At 39.1% G+C, this 23,623-nt stretch overlaps 1 protein-coding gene across 5 annotated transcripts in view; it reads right to left on the reverse strand.

Moving 5' to 3' along the window:
• The window catches only part of MYRF (myelin regulatory factor), a 99,149-nt gene that overhangs the window by 51,882 nt on the left and 23,644 nt on the right, over positions 1–23,623 (reverse strand). For 4 of the 5 annotated variants that reach the window (XM_072118039.1, XM_072118041.1, XM_072118042.1 and 1 more), the window contains exon 1: positions 22,768–22,873. The exons of the other annotated variant lie outside the window; for it this stretch is intronic. In XM_072118039.1, the coding sequence (XP_071974140.1) occupies positions 22,768–22,843 (76 nt within the window). In that variant the 5' untranslated portion in view covers positions 22,844–22,873. Of the gene's footprint in view, positions 1–22,767; positions 22,874–23,623 lie in introns of those variants that run through there. 5 annotated transcript variants of the gene reach the window in all.

Genomic DNA, 23,623 nt, shown 5'->3' on the forward strand with positions numbered 1-23,623 from the left:
CCACTGTAACCACTATAGCTACACACTCGGTTTTCAGATCATATATAAAGTTAATGTGGATGATCACATATCACAAGATGGTTTCTGCCAATTTTCCCCCTCTTCAGACACAACCATTTATATTTTCACTGGTAGATAAAAAGTATTCAGAAGTATTCTCTTGTACTCTAACCCTAAAACTTGGCGGTGAAGTGAGGTAAAATCGGTGCCCGCTACTGAGGGGTCACGGGCACCCTCACAGTCTGGAGATTTTGGTCACAAGCAAGATCAATATCAATAAGAAGGGACTCCTAGCATCATATATCACTGTATCACTATGATTCCTGGAGTCCTGTCCTTGGCACTGTGGGCGGTATTTGCAATCCATGGTCCTTTTAGATACCTCTGGTGGCAGTTAATATCCCCAAAAAGTAAAGGCTTTACCAGACCCTTATCTCCCCCAATACATCTGGAGAGTGTCAAGAGGACCCCATAGACATGAGGTGGTTAGGTTTAACCAGCATACATCTTATCTTTCTGTGATACTTTATACATGCAACTTATGCAGAACAGTGGCTCAGTGGGTAGCACTGCAGCCTTGTAGTGCCGGGGTCCTGGGTTCAAGTCCCACCCAGGTCAACATCTGCAAAAAGTTTGTATGTTCTCTCTGTGTTTCTGTGGGTTTTCTCCCACACTCCAAAACATACTAATAGGTTGATTAGATTGTGAGCCCCATTGGGGACAGGGATTGATTTGGCAAACTCTAGGCAGCCCTGCGTAATCTGTAGGTGCTATATAAAAAAGTATATAAAAAACTATTATTTTTATTATTGTCATAATATTAGTTTGATAGGACAAAATTGGTTCTAATATGTTAATATGGAATAAGATCCTTATTTTATTCCTGAAGATTATTAGCTCTGTGCAGTGTCTCCAGGGATAATACAGCCGGTCCTAGGACATTACATTGGTCACTGTGATGCCTGAATGTTTCTGGCTGGCACATTGTTCCCATGGATATGTTCAGCATAATATGACATTCTGCTTAAAAATGCTACATCTGCACATTCCACCGTCGCCCTGTCCCCCAAACCCACCCCCAACCCCTTCCTAATCTCATCCCTTACTCCCCCTTCACTTAATGTGTTTATGTTACGTCCTGCACCCATTGGTTTAGACACTTTAGTCCAGAAATTTTAAGAAGGTACAGAGAGATTTTTTATCCAAACACTTAGTAAGCCCCTAGCCTAGAGGGGGTTGGTATCAGAGCAGCCAAAGCAAAGATTTACTGATGTTGATTTTCCCCAAATTATCCATTCTTTCCACTTTTAATGTCATTTACAGCAAATACATTGTGTCCTTTTATTAAAATATAAGTATAAAGATACCAAATCATTTAGGATATAAAAGGCTATGCTTTCCCTTTAATAATAATAATAATAATAATTCTTTATTTATATAGCACACACAGATTACGCAGCGCTGCACAAAGCATGTCAAATTGGTCCCTGTCCCCATGGGGCTCACAATCTAAACAACCTAACAGTATGTTTTGGAGTTTGGGAGGAAACCGGAGTACCCGGAGGAAACACAGAGAGAACATACAAACTCTTATAGCAACAAATTCATTCCCACTGAGATTTTCATTTGGTAGCAGTAACACTGTGATAGGGACTATATTCAGTATAAAACATAAGTTGAACGTTTTGTGCTATCCACATTTGGAAAGTTACTTAGATATAAGTATTAAAGGGGAATTCCAACTTTTCAGAAAAAGTTACCTCTATCATTCCATGACGTTCCAGAGCAATGATATATTTGTAATGATGATGTCAGTAAAGATGCTCCATGACTACTACGTTCTGAGGCTAAAGATATTTTAAATATCCTGAACTGGAATGACTATTGTAGTAAAGGTACCCACTCCAAATAAGTTAAAAAAGTATTGTACTATACTATATATTGTGAGTACAGTCAGCAAGGTGCTCACTATGTAGAAGCTATGCTGTAAATTATAGCCTAACATATTGTACTTTAGTATCTGTTTTAGACAAGTTGATATGGATAAATGTGCCCTGACATGGATGGCACACCATCGAGTAGACTCCACCAGGAAGTATTACTACCCTGCAGTATCTATACTTCTGAAAACTCATTTAACCCATGTTTCAGTTTTCAAGGTTGTATTCTCTTTTGCCAAAGATAAACTAATAGTATATATTTCTTGGAGTCAAGGGCACATGTATCCCCTTCACACACGCTTAGCATTCCAGCTTAATTGGCCTCTTTATTATCTGCTGCTAACAAAGACCAGTTGCTCACAGACAAGAGATATACATACCTCAGACCGCCACCAATCATAAAGCCCCCCCCCCCCCCCCCCGCACCAGTCCTCTAACAGACCCCAGCATGCGGAGAAACCCCCAGGGAGAACTCCCCTCTCATACTACGTCATTCAGAAAGAAAACAGTTTCAAGTGTAATATAATGTGTCCATTACTCAAAAGTTCCATAGAAAAAGTTATTGCATAACAGCAATGGCAACTTTCCAATACATGTGATTGGTAGTTCTATCAAAGAAATGCACCTTCTGCCCAGCACGACATGTACATTATTTTGGAGGCATCTTTGAGCTTAAATGTTAATCAAGGTCAACAAAGACAAAATGGACAGTGAACACTATAAGGGTAGACATACTCTAACCAGAGAGACTGGGCAATCAGCCATATTTTATTATACTGAATGGTTTAGCCTAGGCCTAGGTGGTCGAACCTCAGAAGATTCCTAGTCCTTTACCACTCAGCTATTGCAATGCCTTCTGGGGTTCCGAATATTTGGTCATCCTTTGCAGGTTCATTGCAACTTAAAAAAATAGTTGTGGTTTCCTTGATTTTGTTGTTTGTGCTTCATCCAACAGGTCACTAGTACTACACCACAGCCTAAAATATTTTACCGCCAAGAGGACCTATTAGTAAATACTTGTGTGTTACACACACATTGGTATTTAAAGGGGTACTCCCATCAGGGCATTCACAATTCATCTGCCATATATATATAAATATATTTCATCAATTGGATGTATTTAAAAAAAACCTACCTATGTGAAGATAATTTCCCATAAATGTAGCCATGTTGTCCCTTTCGAAACAAGATAGCTGTCCTTGGATACAACCACTCTGACAGCAGTGGCCACATATGCGCCATTGAGGCCTGACCGATCACCTGGATTCAGTGATCATTACAACAGGATGGCTGTCAGACATACAATGACTCCCAGACATTTAATATGCAAAAAATATTTGTTTCTTTGTGCAATCACTCTAGCAGAGGTGGTCGTATCCAAGGACAACATGTGAATGTATATGCCAAGACGAAAATAACACTTTAATGGAACATTACAAGGGAACATCAGGTAAACATAGAATCCCACATTAATATAATGCCTTCTTTGCTGCAATAACTACTCACCTTTGTTTCAATGGGGCGCACAATGGACATTTAACAAAATTGGTACTAGACACCTTTTATTTTGTTTTTGTTGCATTTATATGTTGTAAAGTTCCTAGAGATTCTTGTAAGCATCTTTCTGTTTATTAAAAGGGTGGGTCTAGCTTGAATGTATCACTGCAATGTACCATTTTACTGTAAAATAGAACAATACTAGGCGCTTTGTATCGCGTGTCGGATTGTAAAAATTGTACATTGCTTTCCAAGCTTTTACTCTCAATATAAAGATAAAAAATAAATAAATACTTGTGTGTTCTGAGAAATATTAATTTGGGATCATTTATTTTTAGAACTTGAATTGTTCCCTTCTTCTTTAATTTCTTATAGATACGTAGGAATAACTTGCAAATATCTGATACTGTTAAATCTGATACTGTGAGATAGGACAATGTCAGCCTGTATAGGGACACAAATACACACATCTGAGGGTTCCTTGGAATCCACTTATCCCTACAAGGTGAAGTCCATACAATAATGGATACACATGAACACTTGGCCTGGACGAGCATGCATGAGTTCTAAATAGTGAAAGTGAATTTGAAATCCTACACATTTACTTCTGTCCATTGACATCTGTGAAGAGTCAGCTCACCCCCATACACATTCATTCATGGCAGGTCCAGCTGACATATATCTATTGTGTATGACCAGCTCTACTATCAGTGTTATCAGTCACAGCTCATATGCAAACCATGGATGGCAGCAATATGAAAAAAGTCATTTTAGAACTTGCTTTTAGTAGAAATGTATCCCACGGTGGAGTGTGTGTGGGCAGTAATGTCAGCCTGATTAGACTCCATTGTGATGTCATGGTATACAGGGTATAACCAGGGCACATGTTCTCTAAAGGCAAAGTATCTTGTGTCGGGGACATTGGAATGTGGAGTTACAGCTGGAACAGACGTCTTCTGTAAACAGACACTACATATCTGTCCATCTTATAAACACCTCATCTTTTATTCCCATCAACATGTCTACGGGAATCCCTGCTGGCGTTATATACTGGGTGCCTCTCGGGATACTTCCCTGTACAGATCAGTGACTAATGAGACATCAGCTGGCCAAGATGTATGCACATTGTGAAATGCAACATCTGACAAACCTGTATTCTGTGTACAGACCGGGTCTTCATGGCTTACTAGAATCTAACACACACACTCAGATGATGTACAAATTATTATATATTACTATGATATTAAGGAAAACCTGATGAGAAGAACGTGTTGAGAAGGAATAAAAAGCAGGACCACTGGGAACATTGGAACAGCAGAAGATTAAAGGGCATCTACCACCAGAATGAAACACTGTATGCAAATGAGCCTGAGGGGCTCCAGTCTCCATTAACGCCTATGGAGCCTGGAGCCCCTCAGGCTCATTTGCATACAGTCGTTCATCCTGCTGGTAGATGCCCTTTAAAGACTCAAGAAGTTCTTGGGTGAAGGTCATTAATGTTTGCGGGAGATTTATTATGCCTTCTCTGCCAGTTTTCTTGTGGAAAGGCACATGAATCTAACCCTCCCCAAAACTTTTCTGACTTCTCTTCCCTATGGGCATGTTGGGGAGTGGCATAAACGGTCAGGCAGCAGGCGCTTAAACTCCCAGTCTGCGCATTTACTAAAGTCTCTGCCAGTTTTAGCAGAAAATTTGGCCAGATCAGACCTGGTCTAAGAAGGCCCAACCTGGCATAGATTTCTCTTGTAATTACTAGGAGGCCATAACCTCTTAATAGAGCTCCAGTGTGGGGAATATTAAGACTGGCTTTCTATAACTCCTACAAGCTATAACTCTGCATGGTAGAGATAATTCTTTCTATAGTATATTCTGTATACAAAACGGGAAAAGTGCTGTAATTAGAGTAGAATTCAAATTAACACCTAATTATTACCTAACACCTAATTCTCATTGTGCCACATTCTTGTCACATCACAAGATCTGAGAGGACCTACATACAGAGGCAGAAAAATGTTGTACCCTTTTGTACAATAGCACAATAGACACTTCTAAGCTTTTAAGTGGATTTCTTGCACCCACTAGTATGTGTCCTAATACACAAGTCATTTGTAGGTTTCATTATCAGATACTTTGCAAATAACAACATAAACTTTTACAAAATCATAGCTGATTTGTCCTGATTGTAAGCTCTGGTGAGCAGGGCCATCACTCCTATTGTTTTATCATTTGTAATGTCTTATTTTATTTGTATATATCCCATGATGTGTAAAGTTCTGTGGAATATGACAGTGCTATATAAAGAAGCATTATTAAAATTTATCATTATAATGCTTTTAATAGAGAACATACAAGTGTCCTTTATACATGGATACCTAAGAAGCACTATAGATCATTCATTACTAGATTAAGGATGACTCTCAATGCTGTCTGACATTTATAAGAATAATAAGAATCTATCCCATTTCTTTATATTCTGACATTACTACCTCTTACCATGGATGTTCTCACCATAAAGAATCATTTTTCTATCATGTTATTAAAAATAACCCTGGTCACTAGTAGAGTTCTCATAAAGAGTACTTTTTTAATGATGTGCCAATGTATAATACAAATGATAGAGAACATGTAAAAATACAAATAATATTACATTACAGAGTACAAACAGTCATATACAACATATTGAACAATAGGAGTGAAGCCCTGTTCACAAGAGATTACAGTCTATGAGGATGAGAGGTGACACAAGAGCTTACAGTCTATGAGGATGAGGGGTGACACAAGAGCTTACAGTCTATGAGGATGAGGGGATGACACAAGAGATTACAGTCTATGAGGATGAGGGGGTGACACAAGAGCTTACAGTCTATGAGGGGTGACACAAGAGCTTACAGTCTATGAGGATGAGGGGTGACACAAGAGCTTACAGTCTATGAGAATGAGGGGGTGACACAAGAGCTTACAGTCTATGAGGATGGGGAGGTGAAACAAGAGCTTACAGTCTATGAGGATGAGGGGTGACACAAGAGCTTACAGTCTATGAGGATAAGGGGGTGACACAAGAGCTTACAGTCTATGAGGATGAGGTGACACAAGAGCTTACAGTCTATGAGGATGAGGGGGTGACACAAGAGCTTACAGTCTATGAGGATGAGGGGGTGACACAAGAGCTTACAGTCTATCCGGATGAGGGGGATGACACAAGATCTTACAGTCTATGAGGATGAGGGGTGACACAAGAGCTTACAGTCTATGAGGATGAGGGGTGACACAAGAGCTTACAGTCTATGAGGATGAGGAGGTGACACAAGAGCTTACAGTCTATGAGAAAGAGGAGGTGACACAAGAGCTTACAGTCTATGAGGATGAGGGGGTGACACAAGAGCGTACAGTCTATGAGAAAGAGGAGGTGACACAAGAGCTTACAGTCTATGAGGATGAGAGGGTGACACAAGAGCTTACAGTCTATGAGGATGAGGGGAGACACAAGAGCTTACAGTCTATGAGAAAGAGGAGGTGACACAAGAGCTTAGCCATCAGCCACCATCTTATATACAAGGTCTTCTAAAGTATTTCCCAATCTGCACAAGCTTGGTCTTCTACCTTCCAGTTGTAAGAGATACCCTTTATTCTATTTAAAGAGGTTTTCCTAGGTTTATACAGTAAGTTGTCCCCTATTCACAGGATTTCAGATATTAAGGTGTTGGGTATGGATCCTGTCTCTCCATTCTATTCTTTGGGAGAGCCAGAGATGCCAAGCCCTGTGGGTCTTGTTTTTGTGATCAGTAGGGGTCTCGGCAGTTAGATAGGGGATAACTTATAAACTTGGGACAACCTCTTTAAGGATGCAGCTGTATACCTTAGAATCCTCCCCCTCCTATTTATTTTTATCAATGTGGAGCCCAAACCTTTTTATGTACTAGAGAATTATAGTGGTAATATATTACCTGGGGCATTTAAGGTGTATTAAAGGAAATAACAAAAAAATACGGTTTTATAAAACTGATGTTTGATATTGAGGGCTTTCAATAACATTTCATAAATAAGTTTGTGTAAATCAACTTTCTGTCCTATATCCACTAAAAGCTGACAGATAAAGGAACCTGATAAAGTCTGTCTTAACTCTTTACAGACAGTCCAATCTCCTTAAAGGGAAATATTCTCTAGGTATGGAGTGAGATAATCATAAGCCTCCTTATCTGCCTGAAGTCGATTGATAACAAAATGCTGTCAGACACACTGCTCACTACAGGAGAAAGAAGCAAAAAAGAGGCACAGAGAAGCTGCTTTTCTTTATGAAGTATATTACAAAGTTTACTCTTAACATCTGCTCTATTCACCAAAGGTTTAGCTAATTTCTGTTTAGTTAGGTGGCAGGCCAGAAGCTTCATGGTGGGGCTGGACACAGTTGATTCTAGTGTTAAATAGATCAAAAAGCACTGCAAGCAGAGTTCTATAGTCCAGTAACTGATACAAGAGATGCCAACAGGGATCCCAGAAAAAACTAAAGGATGTTAGATTTCTCACCAGTGTTGGAGGGAAAATGATGCCAAGACTATATATATGTATATATAGGAACCAACACTTACTTGTAATCAGAGTAGTCAAGTCCTTCTCTTGTTTTGTTATGTTCCCACTATAGTTGTATTAGAGTGAAATTACAGGCATATACCTTCAGCATATATACAGAGGTAAAACCTATTAAAAAGTTTATCTCACATTGTTCTAATGTTGGGGACATTGAAATATTTGAACTGCTCCGCATCTGCTTCGCCACCACCTGGCCCCACATCCCAGTCCAGCTGTGTGGGTTGGCACTGTCCTGTGATAGTGAATTGCTTGGTCAGCCAGCAGTGTGTTCAGCAGAAGAGACAACACTGAGGCTTGTTTGTGAAATGTGCCCAATCGAAGCTCTGTAAAAGAGAAGATTCTTAGTATTGGGCCATAATGTGGCATTATCATCAGGACAGCATCTATTTAGTTGGCCATGAAAGAGGGCAGTGTAAGCAGAGGTTTGAGATGAGGCCCTGTTGACAAACATCACTACAAGCTCTGACAAATGCGGTACTGCTGAAAAATTCGGTTTATTTACAACTTGAAGGGAAAATCGCCATCACACATACCATTCAAACTTTGGTTCAACTTAGGATAAAACCAAGAAGTAAAGAAACGGTATGGAATAAAATTCACTCGGGTCAATTGTGACCGTTGTACAAGTGATGTAAGGTCATGTTTATACCATGAGGTTCTTCTTTTTACCTCGTAGGTGTCTAAAGAGGGAGGATTTGCACACTTCAGCTACCATTTGCTTAGGTACTAAACAGATAAAGGTTATCAATGCTCTTTTATAGGACTGGAATGTTTTATATGTTTTTCTCCTACTATGCAGCACTTCCCACATCTTCTTTGGAATATTTTATGGCCTTGTATAGAACAAATGCAAAACTGTCCTGACATTTTGAGCATTACATTTTTTTTCAATATACAGCCGCTCTGTTAAATTAGTTGCATGTAACTGGAGTTTTTAATGGAATCGTACCTGTTTCTGGGGAGGTAGGCAGCTTAAAGAGACCAGCTTCCGTCTAATGGGAATATCGGAATTGTCAATAAAAGCTCCGGTCACACCAGTAACAAGGTTCCTCTCTTCTCTCAGATCTCCTTCTCCTTACTATCGTCTAGCTGGGTGCCTTCCACTGCTACTTGCCTACGATGCCTTTAGTTAATGGCACAAATCCAATGACATTCCTTCACTCAACAAACTCCTCTCTTCTTAATGCCACTTTGCCTGTATTTTTAAAGGGATGAAACACCACAAAACCTATTGCTTTGTCACCTTACGCCTAAAACTGTTATTCAGTAATTATTATATACTTTAAGGGCTTTTCCCATCTAGCCTATTTGTGACAAAGCCACAAAAAAATTCTGGGACCAAAGCCTATCGCACGAATGGAGGACCATTGAGCCTCACCCCACTGCCGCACTGAGCAGAAATTGTGCTGCGCATGCTTGTCCTCTTTCCAATCAACTGTAGTGGAGTTAACACAATAGCCGAAATTATACTTTGTGGATATTGTATATAATAATTAGGTTAGATGGGAAAAACTCCTTTAATATATTCTTTCCATTTATTATTTTTTTATTTTTGCTATGTATAGTAACAGGTATCTTGTTATTGGATCTGTCCTATCAGTGATTGACAGCCCACCTTGTACAATTTTACATGCTAAGTAAGGACATTTATCAAGGTTTGAACACCAGTTTCTCAGCCCTGTCTTAATTATGCAAACCACCATGAATTGCGATTATTTTTTCCTTTTATTCTACCTTCACACCATGTGGGCGTAAATGGGGAGCCAACAATGGAATGGGCCAGAATGGAGCCGCTTAATGTATCCAGAATGGCGGGTTTCATCATATGCTGGTGTACAGTTTAAAAGCAGCGCCTCTCTCAGTATTATGGACGCCAATCTTGGTGAGGAGTTGGGCTTGCTTACTACTGAAAGCTGCAGCTTTAATTCCATTTTATATGTATATACTGTAAGTATAATTAAAACATTGAACTCTGATATCTGCTCTATCACATTATTTGGCGATTCTATTCTAGGTGACTTGGAATCAGGAGGCCGATGGACGGATAGAACACCCGCCTGCAGCTTCTTGAAGAACAATGTTCCTTGCTGGTACTTGTAGTTCTATAATATTTTCTCAACCACAGAATAATAATAAATCTTTATCTATATAGTGTCATCATATTCTGCAGCACTTTACATATCAGAATGAAGAACAGTTAAAATTCCACTATTACCACAGCAAGGGGTTGGAAAACATGACAAATATTCTTAACCTTTGATGGGAATTGTGCTATGAGGTAAAAGCATGTGCGAGAATTCCACCTGGGACTTAATCCCCGCTGAGGATAAACATATGGTGATATATGGGAACCCAGCTCCTGTTTATGTCTACAGAAATGTTTAACTTATTAAGTGCCATTAATGGTTGTAATGGACTTCACCAAGACTCAGTACTGATCGATTGACATCACTCATAGAACAAGGTTAAGTGCTAAAATTACAATAGAGATAGAAAGAGAGAATAATTGTGGTACCTTTACACAACCCAGTAACTAACCAAATAAATTATTGCATAAATGTGCACCCACCCCCCACTATTTAAGAAATCCAAGGTAAGAAAAAGTGAATTCTCCAAAAAACGCTAAGGGCTGCCATTATTAATTGACTGCTGCCAATATTTCATGTGTCTCCTGAGTGACGTAACAGTCCTTATTTGGACAGTTACATCACCTGGGAAACAGTCACAGTATACGCTCAGCAGAGGTCAGGGATGGCTGCAACTGTATTGAATGCACCCCTGGCCTCCGCTGAGTATATTGTGGGTGTTTCCCTAGTGATCTACCTGTTATGAAAAAATGCACCCAGTGTTTACTGCTGAATGCAACATATACTGAGCAGGCTTAGGCAAAAAGGATGCCTCCATCAGCCAGCATTAGTCAATGGACATGTTTAGCATGGAACATTCCTTGTGTGCACAATAAATGGCTCACAATAAATGGCGACATTTCCGTCGGGTTTCTCGACTATTTCCGATTTGCGCCGCATTTAACAGGGGTTTTTGGCGCACATGATCGAATTTTTTTCCATGTGGCACAAATTGGGAAGCATGTGCCGTCGGATGATCCGACTGATTCGGACTGAGCGCGGGAATTTAAAATTCAAATTGTGTTGCATGACATGCACTCACATACACCGGGAAGAAGAAGGTGATCTCCAGTGGACCTCAGCGGGGAAGTGACACATGCAGGATATCGGGTGCACGATCTTAGTGAATCGCGCCGTACTTCATCCTTGTCGGACAATGCACCTCAGGGATCACGACAGGACCGGGTATGTGCCCCAAGGTCTTCATTAATCTGGTGCCTCCTGCACTGCTCTGGATCTGGGCACCTTTTTTTTGCTGTACTTTGTTCATGCTGCAGAAATGTGGCGCAGACAGAATTGTGGAGCACGTCAGTAATAAATGGGACTAATCGGTAACACGCCCCTTTAGGTTCACATTGTTTTCTATCTTTTCAGGAATAGTGCAGCCGTGACACAAAACTGGTGCAGACACTTTATAAATACATGTACAAGCAGTTTCCACGTTCTTTTCAATGCAAAGTCAACCAGAAAACTGATGCAAACACTTTTAATAAATGTGGGCCAATGTGTCCAAAAGACGCAATTTGAGTATAGCTCCTTTTTAATACACTTTCATCATATTTTACCCCACTAGACTAGTAGCAGCCAATCTTTGACTCCATTCACACCTCCGTATATGGCGGCTGTGAGCTAGCTACAAAAATGGCAACCAGCTCATGGCTGCCATAGTTGTGCACCGTGTCCAATCCATTTACCTGCGTGCAGACGCTCCCTATGTGCTATGGCCTGGATGTGCACATGGATAAGTGAAAGGTGCCTTGGGGTGTAAAATATCCTTACTAGAATTCCCTCATACAAAATCTTGCTGATTTACCTCAAATCACCTCCAGGGTCATTTGCAAATGAACAGAAGAGAGTCTCTTTTTGCCTGTGATGAGTCAAATTTGGACTGGAGCAGGAGATGACCCTAATGTATCTTGGGATTTATAGTAGCTAGAACCCTGGTTCTAGTTTCATATGAATGATAATGACATAGTTGGGATTGCGGACTGATGTACATGCTAAACAAGTCCACGGACATGTGTCAAACTGCGTCTAATTACTAAATGTTGGAATATTACTTGAAACTCAGTTTTGCAGTCTTCCATTGTAAATATAGGTAATCGTCACAATTATTACTTATAATTTAAGACTTAAGCAGGATGTAGAACGAAGCCTAATCTGTAATGTAGATATGATTTCACATACTTTTATCTATTAGACTACAGATGACACCATCAGCAGGTTTTAACTAACAGGATAAACATTCAAGATCATTGATCCTGAGCTCTGAAAATTACACAATGCAGCGTCATCAGGGCCATGACCGGACTTTTCTCTCTGATTTGGGAATTTCCAGCAGAAAGAAGAAAGGGAATCCAAAAATATGTGTAATGAATCGCAAGAAGTGTCCAAAAATGAAATGTGGGTGACTTACGGAAAACCCATGGGTTGACCAGAAAATCCCTTGTAATGTCTGGCTGTGTATCCTAGTTAAATAAGTTAGAGAAGGCGGGGGTTAGCTCCAAACTTTAGTTCAAGTTTTTAGTTCAAGTTTTTGATGTTTGCCTTGAGTTTCCCATTAAGTATACAATCAAAAGAAGTTAATTCAATGAGGGTATTCATGGCACGTGACTAATCTCACTTTGTCATATATCCAAAAGCCACTTCTTTCCATATTCTGAGATTCTATCATCCCTTTTCCAGCAAAAAACATTCAGGGCCACATGTATCATAGTTTGGTCTCTCTGAGGTGAATTTTCGAGACTTTTGGCTTTAGTTTTTGTGCCTTATGCATGATCCTGTCTTTTTACTTGTGATACATGTTCAGTTTTTCCTATCCTGGCAGGTGCAAATTTTGGCTTCTTTTTGAGACTTTTGTTGCAAATGTCTCAAATCCACATGGACACAAGCCACGTGAGGGGGTTATATGCAGGAGTGGACACTACTGTTAATTTGAGATTTAACATGTTGCATTTTTAATGCATTTCGAAACTAATTACAACAGCTGTTGCCTTATTTCATTACTGTTAACATATGATTTTAAAAAAGCGCATAGTAAACGCAATGTTAACACTTGCATTAACGCGGAATTTATATTGCATTTTGTAAACACAAATGTTAACAGTAATGAAATAAGGCAAATCACCTCTCCTAAGCTATCCAGTAGAATAAAAGTTCTTCTTATGACCGGAGCTCAAAACCCAAATGACGATCCAGGCACGATTTCTCCTTATTAATATGCCAAACACAAGGGATCACTTTCAGGGATAAGTCATCGTTCTGAACGGTGACTTATCCCTGAAAGTGATCCCTTGTGTTTGGCATATTAATAAGGAGGAATTGTGCATGGATCGTCATTTGGGTTTTGAGCTCCGGTCATAAGAAGAACTTTTATTCTACTGGATTACTTAATAGTGGATGTTTGCTGGATCCATCTAGGACCGTTGTGGATAGCTCATAGGAGAGAAGGTGCAGCAATACTATTGGTTTTTATAATCCTCTCCTAAGCTGTTGTAATTAATTTCAAAATGCAAGTTGAATTTTAAAACCCAATTCTTTACATTTTAGGGGATAACATTTGCTTTGAACTGTTGATGGTTTCAGCTCCTCCACTGCAAACTAATACATCCTTAGCCAACCCAAACCTGAATATGTTTGTGTAGATAAATAAGCATAAATGTCAGCCAGTAAAAGTATATGGCTACCGTAAGAATCTGATGATGGATCCACCATGTTGGATTTCTTTTAAAAGTATTTTTGAATGTCCCTTGTTGATGACTCAGGTAGGCAAGGGTCATTTCTACATGTTAATTAACATATGATAACCAACAACATTGTAATGACACACCATAACCAACCAACACTTTTGGAAGTATGGATGATCTCGGGCCCTAAGCAAAATGATGTGTGGGTGCACCCTAATGTAGAGCTCTTCTCTGAATGGTTCTTATCAAGTGTATAGCTATAGAGAATGTAAGGGTAGAATCCATACCTGATGTGTTAGGGAACTCAAATACCTTTTTATCATGTAAGAGGACAATAGCAGACAATTATCAGACAAGACAAGGTTGCTGTGGGTCTTGGTGAATATTTTGCACCAGGGCCCCTGGGCTTCAAGTTAAATCTCTGGTTAAGGTTACACAATCAAAAGCAGTGGACAAAGTCAAATATTACCAGTTACCAGATGCATTGTGATAGATCAAATACTTTGTATTTGTTAACAATATCCTTATCAAGACAGAATCACCAACATCAATAAGCAGTAAGTACAATCCACCTAGCTAGTACAGGATAGGAATATTCAATAAACGGTAGATGGCGCTATTAACAATTCCAAAGAAATGAAAAGGTATAAGATCTGTGGCTTTCCAAATACCCAATATCCTCTATTTGTGACATCATGATTACAAAGAGGCGAAGAGGTGGGGGGACGGGCACACAGTTTTTCCGTGTTCTCATGCACACCCGTCCACGGCAGTAAACACAAGAGTGGTTAATAATTCTCTCACTGTGTAATACTCCCTGGGCGCCTGTTATCAGTAGGGTGCAAAGTCCAAGGGCGAGGCGGGCTCAGGAAGTGCGCGGGTAGCTAGGCCGGTATTACCCAGTACATAGGGCTTTGCATTATTATTTACGCAACTTAGTCAAAAAAAGGGAAGAAAATATAATTTTTATAAGCTATTCCCCATAATCAGATATACCTACAAGAACATGCATCAAAGCAGTATCTACACCTACTGATAATATAGAATTTGACAAAGGTTGGGTCATAGACATTATAAAAGCACATCTATAGCAAAGTGTGTTCCCCTAAGACCACTGCAACCATACAGACAAAGTCAACTATTTGTGATTCTATCTTGTAAGAACCCATATGTAAAAGGTGGTATATATCTACATTGAAGGAAAAACACTAGGAGTCCATGGTCCAGTATGTGATTCAATGGGGCAGATTTACTTACCCGGTCCTGTCACGATCCCGCAGTGCCTTGTCTGACGAGGATTCGGGTCTGCCGCGATTCACTAAGCTTGTGCGCCGTGCTCCTGCATCCGTCGCTTCCGCGCTGAGGTCCACCGGAGTTCACCTTCTTATTCCTGGTGCATGTGAGTGCTTGATCTTGCGACACAATTCCTTTTTTAAATTCTGCGGTTTGTCCAAATCCGTCGGGTTGTCAGATGGCCCGCCCCCCGATTTCTGACAGGTGCAATCCGATTGCGTGCGCCAAAATCCCGGGGCAATTCGGCGCAACTTGCAAAATGCGTCTATAACTTGCCAGATATCAAAACTAAAACATTTGGGTACCATGTAAAAAATATTGCCGAGATGCCCAGAACCCTCTTACTAAAGCTTAGTAAATCCAGAAAGTGGTACGGATTCATATTCCAGAACTTTGCTGAATATATTGATTATAGCAGATCCTCGTCGACCCTTCGAGTGTGGTCAAGGCCTCTTCTCGCATCCCTTTTAATTAATTAAGTCAATCATTGTGTTTTGCTTTATATTTGTCTATTTTTGAGAAATTATTAATTAAAAAAATATAATAAGAATTATAATATAATATAATATATATATATATATATATATATATATATATATATATAATATATATTTTGTTTTCCTCATTTGAATAGTCATATAAGCTACGTTGTTTATTCCATAAGTAGAAATAAAACAAATTAATAATAAGCTCCATAAATAGCAGCGGGCCTGCTCGTGAATGTTTTCCGGAAACAGATATAGTTAATACAAAACATAGAGTAAAATAGTGATTATTCATGTGTTTCCCAATTATCATCAGTATCTCTACAAGGACACATTCCTCATTCAGTAGATATATTATCAGTGGTTCGCACTGTGCTGAGATAAACTCTGCTATTACATGGATTAAACCGATAACCGACCTTTTCCATTCAACTGCATTAAAGCTGATTCTTGTTTTTATAAAATATGTTGCTAAAAGTAATTCCATAGTCATAAAGTTAATCTTATATCTGATGATCATTGATGATGAGAACTTTAAGTTAGATGGACACTTGTTTAGCCAACAACTAGGTTGGTAGTGCCCAAAAATCTAAATAGCATGTGAGGTACCAAAATCATGGATGTAGCAACGTCTATTGAAAGGTGCATCTATCGATGGAGTAGGGGGAGGTAACAAAAGATTCTCTAAGATGTACAGGCAAGTTTGTTCTTAAGTTGAATTTGTTTGCAGGTCGAAACTGTCTATTATATAATTGTAGATCCAGACAAAAAAAAATTTTTTGCCCCAGGGAAGATTGTAGTTTCAAAATTTTTTGCTGTAATTGGACCAAGGATTATCAATAAAGCTTCATTACAGACACCTTACAGCTGATCATTGCAGCCTGGGACTAAAGTAAAGCATCCAAAGAGCTTTACCAGAGCTCACAGTAGGCCGATGGATCCGTCTTTAACTAGGGGTCATCTGTAAGTCGGGTGTTCTTAAGTAGGGGACTGCCTGTATATAATAACTACCAACTAACTAGTGTGCACCAACTGTGTGTAGACCTCCTTTTCAATACATATACTGTACAGATTTTTACACAGGACAGTATGTTGCTGACCAGCAATAATTTTAATCATGCGTTTGCTCAAATGCTGGCCAAATGCAGGCAATGATTGGAACCACATTTCTTATAAATGTTGGTTTGGCCAATCACTGACCCGTGGCCCTTCAAATTTGTATATTACATAATGATTTCTCAGTCAATTAACATGATGCATAATAACAAAGAGAGACCTATATTTATGGAAGACCCACAATTTACCCCAACAACTTTTGTATAATGACGTAAAGGTTTGTTGGAGGATAAGATGAACCATAGGTGATGATAGAGGATTGTACCCTGGGTTCCAGTCTTATAAAACCTTCCCCAATGAGACAAAATGGGCCAATTGACAACAGGAACCAATTAAGTAAATGCAAGCTGTGCTGTAGTAGCCTGGCCTGGCCAGTACACAGAAAATGGAGCTATGATATGGGTATTGTTCTCTATGTTAGGTATTGTCCTTGCCACTTTTATATGCAAGTGATCAGAGGGGGTGCTGGTATTCAGACTCCCAACCACAGCTCACATTCAATGGTTCAATGGTTTTTTTGAGGCTGGTTTACCTCATATGTATTAACAGACAAAACAATCTATACTGTCAGGAAGAAGCATCACAAAAATTCTGACTAAAAAAAAATTGTTGCAGAGGTTGAATTTGTGACCCAAGTGCAACAGGACAAGACAACAGAGCCACTTTCCATCAGTGTAAAATGCAGAAATATCAAAAATGTAAGATTTGGGTAATGGTTAGATGTAGGATAGATTTCTCCGGTCCTGGACTACATGGTGCTTTTTCTTGTACAGTAAAGCTATTTCAGAATTACTTGCCAAATGTGTTTACTCATTTAAGAAGAAACCACTGTGCTTAAGATCTTCAAAACTTAACCAAATAAAAAACGCTCTTCTAGGCAACTCCTATATGGCCAATGCCTCATGCCATTGATATTAAAGGACATCTACCACCAGGATCAAGGACTATAAACCAAATACACTTACATGCTGGTGTGTGCCCCCTCTGGCAGGGTTTGCTCTTTTTTAATCTTCCTATTCCTTTGTTTTTAAGAAAAAAAAAAGGCTTTTAAAATTATGAAATGAGTCTGAGGGGCTCCAGGTTACTTTAACACCTATGGAGCCAAGAGCGCCTCAGGCTCATTGGCATAGTTTTAAAAGCCTTTTTTTTGTAAAAACCAGGGAATAATAAGCTAAAAGAAGATCCTGTCAAAGGCAGCACACACCAGTATGTCAGTGTGCTTGGTTTACAATCCTTCATCCTGGTGGTAGATTTCCTATAAACAAAATGTCATCAATGCTTTAGAGAATAGAGAAAAGTGGATTGGTCCAGGCAGATATTGCTTAAATCAATTTATTGCTTTTTAGGACCCCTGGTGAAGATAAAAATATTCCCCTAAAGAACATATTTAAGTTACTTTATAACTACTTTATCAGAAATGATAATCATCAAAGAAGTACATAATGATCACCCTGCAGATCATGACACTTATAGTGGCCTCAATTTTACTTTGTTTAACATCATAAAAGAAGATTTGATGATAGATTAGGTTTTATGTTAGGTTTTTTAGATGTGAACGATAACCATAATATTATATCACTGTATGGTTCTGCGTATCAGAGTCATCTTTTGCAGCCAACTGGAGGGCTACCTAAAAGGCTCAACACATGGCCGAACAAGATGTTATATTCACATTATTGTCTAAAGATTGTTGTTTTTGGTTGACAAATAAAAAAATAATTCAACATAACAACTCAACTTTTCCTCACTGTGAAGTTCTTTGCTAGTGTCTGTCAGCTCATTTGTCTTATTAAGATTAAGAGATGCTGAAGTTTTGGAGAAAATGGTACATCCACAATTGTATCGTAGAAATTGTAATCTGTTTTTTTTCTATTTACATGCTATATGGACCTGAATGTTGTTAGTATGGATCTTTCCATATAAACAATAGGCAAGCTAAACCGTAACTGAACCTTTGAAGAGATTATTTTTTATTTTAGAAAAGAATACAAATCACAGTAATATACTTCATTAAGTAAAAGTGTTTTTTCTTTGCCTTTTTCTGCTTCTTCCTCTTGTAGTGAGCAGTGTATTTCAAGGCTTTCTGACGTTCATCAACTTCAGACAGATAAGGAAGGTAATGCTTAACTCTAACCAAAAAATACATAAAGAAAAATACTCTGCTAACTATACAACAGTTCATAGTGGATACAACCAAATGATACCAGAAAAAGAAAAAAGCAGTAAAAAGGGACATATTTCTACAAGAAACTATTTTGTAAAGTTTACTCTTATCATCTGAATTATTAATTGATGAAATGCTGATGGCAGTTTTGTTACACTTTCTCCCCATTGATGTTGGCCCTTGAGGACCATATTTTAATAGACACTGTTACTGGATCTTGGAGACTATCCAACATTCAGGTAAAGCCCTGTTACGTTGTATTCTTCTTTCTTTCTTTATATAGCGCACACAGATTATGCAGCGCTGCACAAAGCTTGTCAGATCAGTCTCTGTCCCCAATGGGGCTCACGCTCTAATCAACCTACCAGTATGCTTTTGAGTGTGGGAGGAAACTTGAGGACCTGGAGGAAACCCACGAAAAGAGAACATAAAAACTCTTAGCAGATGTTGACCTGGCCCTCAGCGCTGCAAGGCTGTAATGCTAACCACTAAGCCACCGTGCCACCCTATCACTGTATCACTTGTGTTAAAAATATAAATGGAAGCTTCACACTGTGTGCATCAGATTGTGACTAATATGAGTGATGTACAGTCCTGTGCCCAATGACAAGATAAAAACAGGTGATCCATGTATGTTCTCCTGCAGAACACCTTTGAATAACATTGATCAATGAAAAAATAGCTTTTTGAGCTGCTAAGTAGCTTTTTCTGGTTTTATACAGCTGAGAATCATACATGAAACTACTGTATGATATGCACAAATACTGAGTCATACTCCATGAAGGAAATACTGAACAAATATACTATTACATGACAGAATACATAAAGGTAAGGAAAAAGCAGAGCGATAATATAACAAATAGAATAATAATTACAACGGACGTCGTGAAAAAGTAATTGATCCACATAATCAGAGCATTACTCACTATATGTAGTTTCATTACCAACAAAAAAGGTTTAGAAGGTTAAAAGATAAATGAAGTTACTCTCAACTGACCACATGGAGTCCAATCCTTTTATCATGGCCCAGACACCAATTTTCTGGGATTCAACCCATGAAAGGGCGGGGAGTAGGCGGAGAGAGGGCGGGGAGTGGGCAGAGAAAGGGCGGGGAGTAGGTGGAGAGAGGGCTGGAGAAGGCGGAGAAAGGGATGAGTAGGCGGAGAGAGTAGGTAATGCTAGAGATGGCCAGGTCTGATGCATTAGCTATAGCTTGTGCCAGAAACGTCAGGTGGAGTACGATTGGGACGTTGCACCCAATCGTGATTTCCCCCCATTGAGTTAATCATGGTCTCTACTTTCTGGGGTCCATGAGGAAATTTAATCATGGTGGGAATTCACGTGGGATAATCACAGTAGCATAAGCACAGCAGAATGGCTAGCGACTAGTTTTTTATAGTTGCAATCCAAAATAAAAGTTTAGCTCTGCAACACAGCAAAATTGTGTCTGAAGCAAATATTTTGTAGTGATTGCCCGGGTGTGTTCCTGGCCAAAACTAACAAATGATGAGGTTTATTGGTATTTCCAGTATATTCCAGCAGTGACCTCCACAGGAGTGGCAGAGGACTGGTAAAGTGAATGTCACTTAATATCACCAAAATATAGTATCCACACCAGAAAACACCTCAAAAGGTAAAATGCATTACACTCTGAGACACATGCAAGTGCAATGCATTCTTTAACTGATCAATTGTCATAGATGTGATGCACCTCCATGCACTTGAATGGTGTGTTTTTCATGCGCTTGACTTGTACACCATGTTGAGAGTTTCACATGCATTAAAAAAAGAGCGTGTGTGTGTCTGACAAGTCTGAATAAAACCCATTAATTACAATGGGGCAGATTCATCAAGCTGTCTGAAAGTCAGAATATTTCTAGTTGCCCATGGCAACCAATCCCAGCTCAGCTTTCATTTCACCAGTGCTCATGAATATTTTAAATGGGAGCTGTGATTGGTTGCCATGGGCAACTAGAAATATTCTGACTTTCAGACTGCTTGATAAATCTGCCCCAATATGTTAGAGCACAATGCGAGTTCTGCGCATCAGAAACATGCGCAGAACTTGTGAAAGGGGCCTGAAATGGACCATTCTCTGTTCATTTGCATATGACTATGGAAGATACTTTTAATAGGGACATGGTTGTGAATGTAATATAACAGAAAAAATTCTAGAAATGTTACATCATACCCTACCTGAGGGTACACCTAACTTAGAGGGGTAAAAGCTGGTGACAGGTTCCCCATGCTTCTCACAACAGAAAGCTGAACTGTGATTGGTCATTTTGAGCAACAATGACAGTTTTTCTTCTAGGCAGTTTTTAGAAAATATACCACATTGGGGGAGATTTATCAGAAGTGTCTGAGAGCAAAACAGTTCTAGTTTCTCATGGCAACCAATCAGAGCACAGCTGTCATTTTATAAGCAGCTGTGGTAAAGTGAAAGCTGAGCTCTGATTGGTTGCCATGGGCAACTAGAAGAGTTTTGCTCTCAGATACTTCTGATAAATCTCCTCCAAATTGGGTTCAAGGCAACCAATCATTGGAGGCAGGGGCGTAACTAGGAGAGACTGGGCCCCATAGCAGATTTCTGAATTGGGCCCCCTTCCCCCATAAATAAATATACACACTGTATACACACATACAGCATAATATACATACAGTAGACACACCACATATACATACATCATATACATCCATGGTGCATATAAACATCACATATACACTCACATACAGAAAATACACACATATATACAATAATATACACACACAAACATACATTTTATAGACACCACACACTCAGCATACACCCAATACCACAGATCTCGGGGCCCCCTAAACTGGGGGCCCCATAGCAGCTGCTATGACTGCTACCACTGTAGTTACACCCCTGATTGGAGGTGTAATTTTCCAATCTTTACTAGTGCCATTGCACTGTTTGGTGGTGGTCTGGTAGCTGGATTATCTCCTTATCCCAACAACTAAAGTATGAAGCCTTCAGTTCAGTGTAGATTAACGCTTCCTATTAACTTATTTAGATCACATCATCATTGGGAACAGGGAAAGGACTACTTTTCTCTTGGTATCAATGGTTTCCCAGCTCCTTGACCACAAAGAGTACACATTTTAGCAGACATGTCCAAGAAAGTATTTCACTGTGCAACCCCGTTAATCGATTTATCAAACGTAACAGCAAATGATAGATACAATGATAGATATAAAATATAATATATGAAATAATAGAAAAAGCACTAACAATAATACAGGGAGATATGTTCATTCTTTAAAAAATCTGTCACATAATGAATCTAAAGGTGGACGATGTGAGTTTGTAAAAGTAGAAGTGCAGAAATTTTCGACATAGAAAAGCAAAATTTAGTAATCTGCCACTATTTATTATTGTATAAAGTACTACAAATTAAAGTCTGACTACAAAAAACAAGAAAAATAAAAAAATATTATACGAATAAATAAAACAAGCAAAATAAATACACACATGTACATACACAGATGTGGTGAAGTTTATCATTTTCCATTATTGACTGTAATATCAGGATCTGTTATTTGTGGCTTTACAACCTACTGGTCTCAGAGCTAATACAACACAAACACAATGCAGTAGCTAAAAATAGTGACAAGTCTAGCTCTGTTATGTCTTTATATATTTTATGATGCAGGGATACAAAAAATAGCCCCCAAAAATTCATAAAGATCAAAACACAAGGTCTGCTCTGGAGCTAAAGCATGAATACAATGAAGGGCAATGGTTCATGTGGCAGTGGCTTATAAAACAACACACGTCGATCAAAGTAAGTAATGGAAACAAACAATCCTATAAAAATTCCCATCCGGAAGGTCGTTGACCTCTGTTACCTGCTCTGATCCAAAGCATCCTGGCCTCCTCATCAGGTTCTGACCTCTCTCCCACACCTGCTCTCAGCTCTATCATCCAGTGGAGGCCCCCTCCAGAGGGTAGTGCTGCTACTGCTGCTGCCACTTGTTCCTGGGAGAGGATTTGGGTTTGGGAGGGGATTACATTATGGGCAGTCATGTGTTACAGCTGTACCAGGACGCCCAGGTTCCCTCTGTCACCAGCTCACGCCGGGACTACAACTTCTGAAACAAGCTTCTTAGGGACAGAGCAAAACCTTACTTCCCTAAGAAGAAGCTTTGGGTGACCATGCTTGGTGTAGTAGACTGCTAAAAGAAAGCTATGGCACTAGGGTGACTGCAGGGTAGCAAGGCCTTCTTCTACCAGGGAAGAAATCTTAGTTTGCTGCTCTTGCCATTTATCTAACTTACCTGACTGAGTCATAGGGATTTTTTATGTCCTCAGAGCCATAAACACAGGTAATTTGGTAATTCTTGTTGATATAATCTATACATTAAGAAAATGCATTTTTCTTTTCCAACTTTTAAAACTTCAATGTCCTAAATGTTTGCATTTAACCCGTAAAAGACTAATATTTTAAAGAGCAAAAAGTTTTTGGATTTCTGTTTTTTTTCCAAAATTTTTCTATGATTACATGATAGTCCAATTCAGATAGGTTACAGGTGACCTATAGTACCAGGTCACCTGTACTAATCAACCTGTGTATATGCAAACATCATATGTGTAAAAGAGATGACATGCTTAATAGAAATAAATATTTAAAAAATGTTAGAAAATATTGGTTTATAGTTATGAAAATAAAGCAGAAGTGCTTAGGGGGTGTTACCAGAGCCCCTC

This window comes from Engystomops pustulosus, chromosome 7 (genome assembly GCF_040894005.1).
Source record: "Engystomops pustulosus chromosome 7, aEngPut4.maternal, whole genome shotgun sequence".
Lineage (NCBI taxonomy): Eukaryota > Metazoa > Chordata > Amphibia > Anura > Leptodactylidae > Engystomops > Engystomops pustulosus.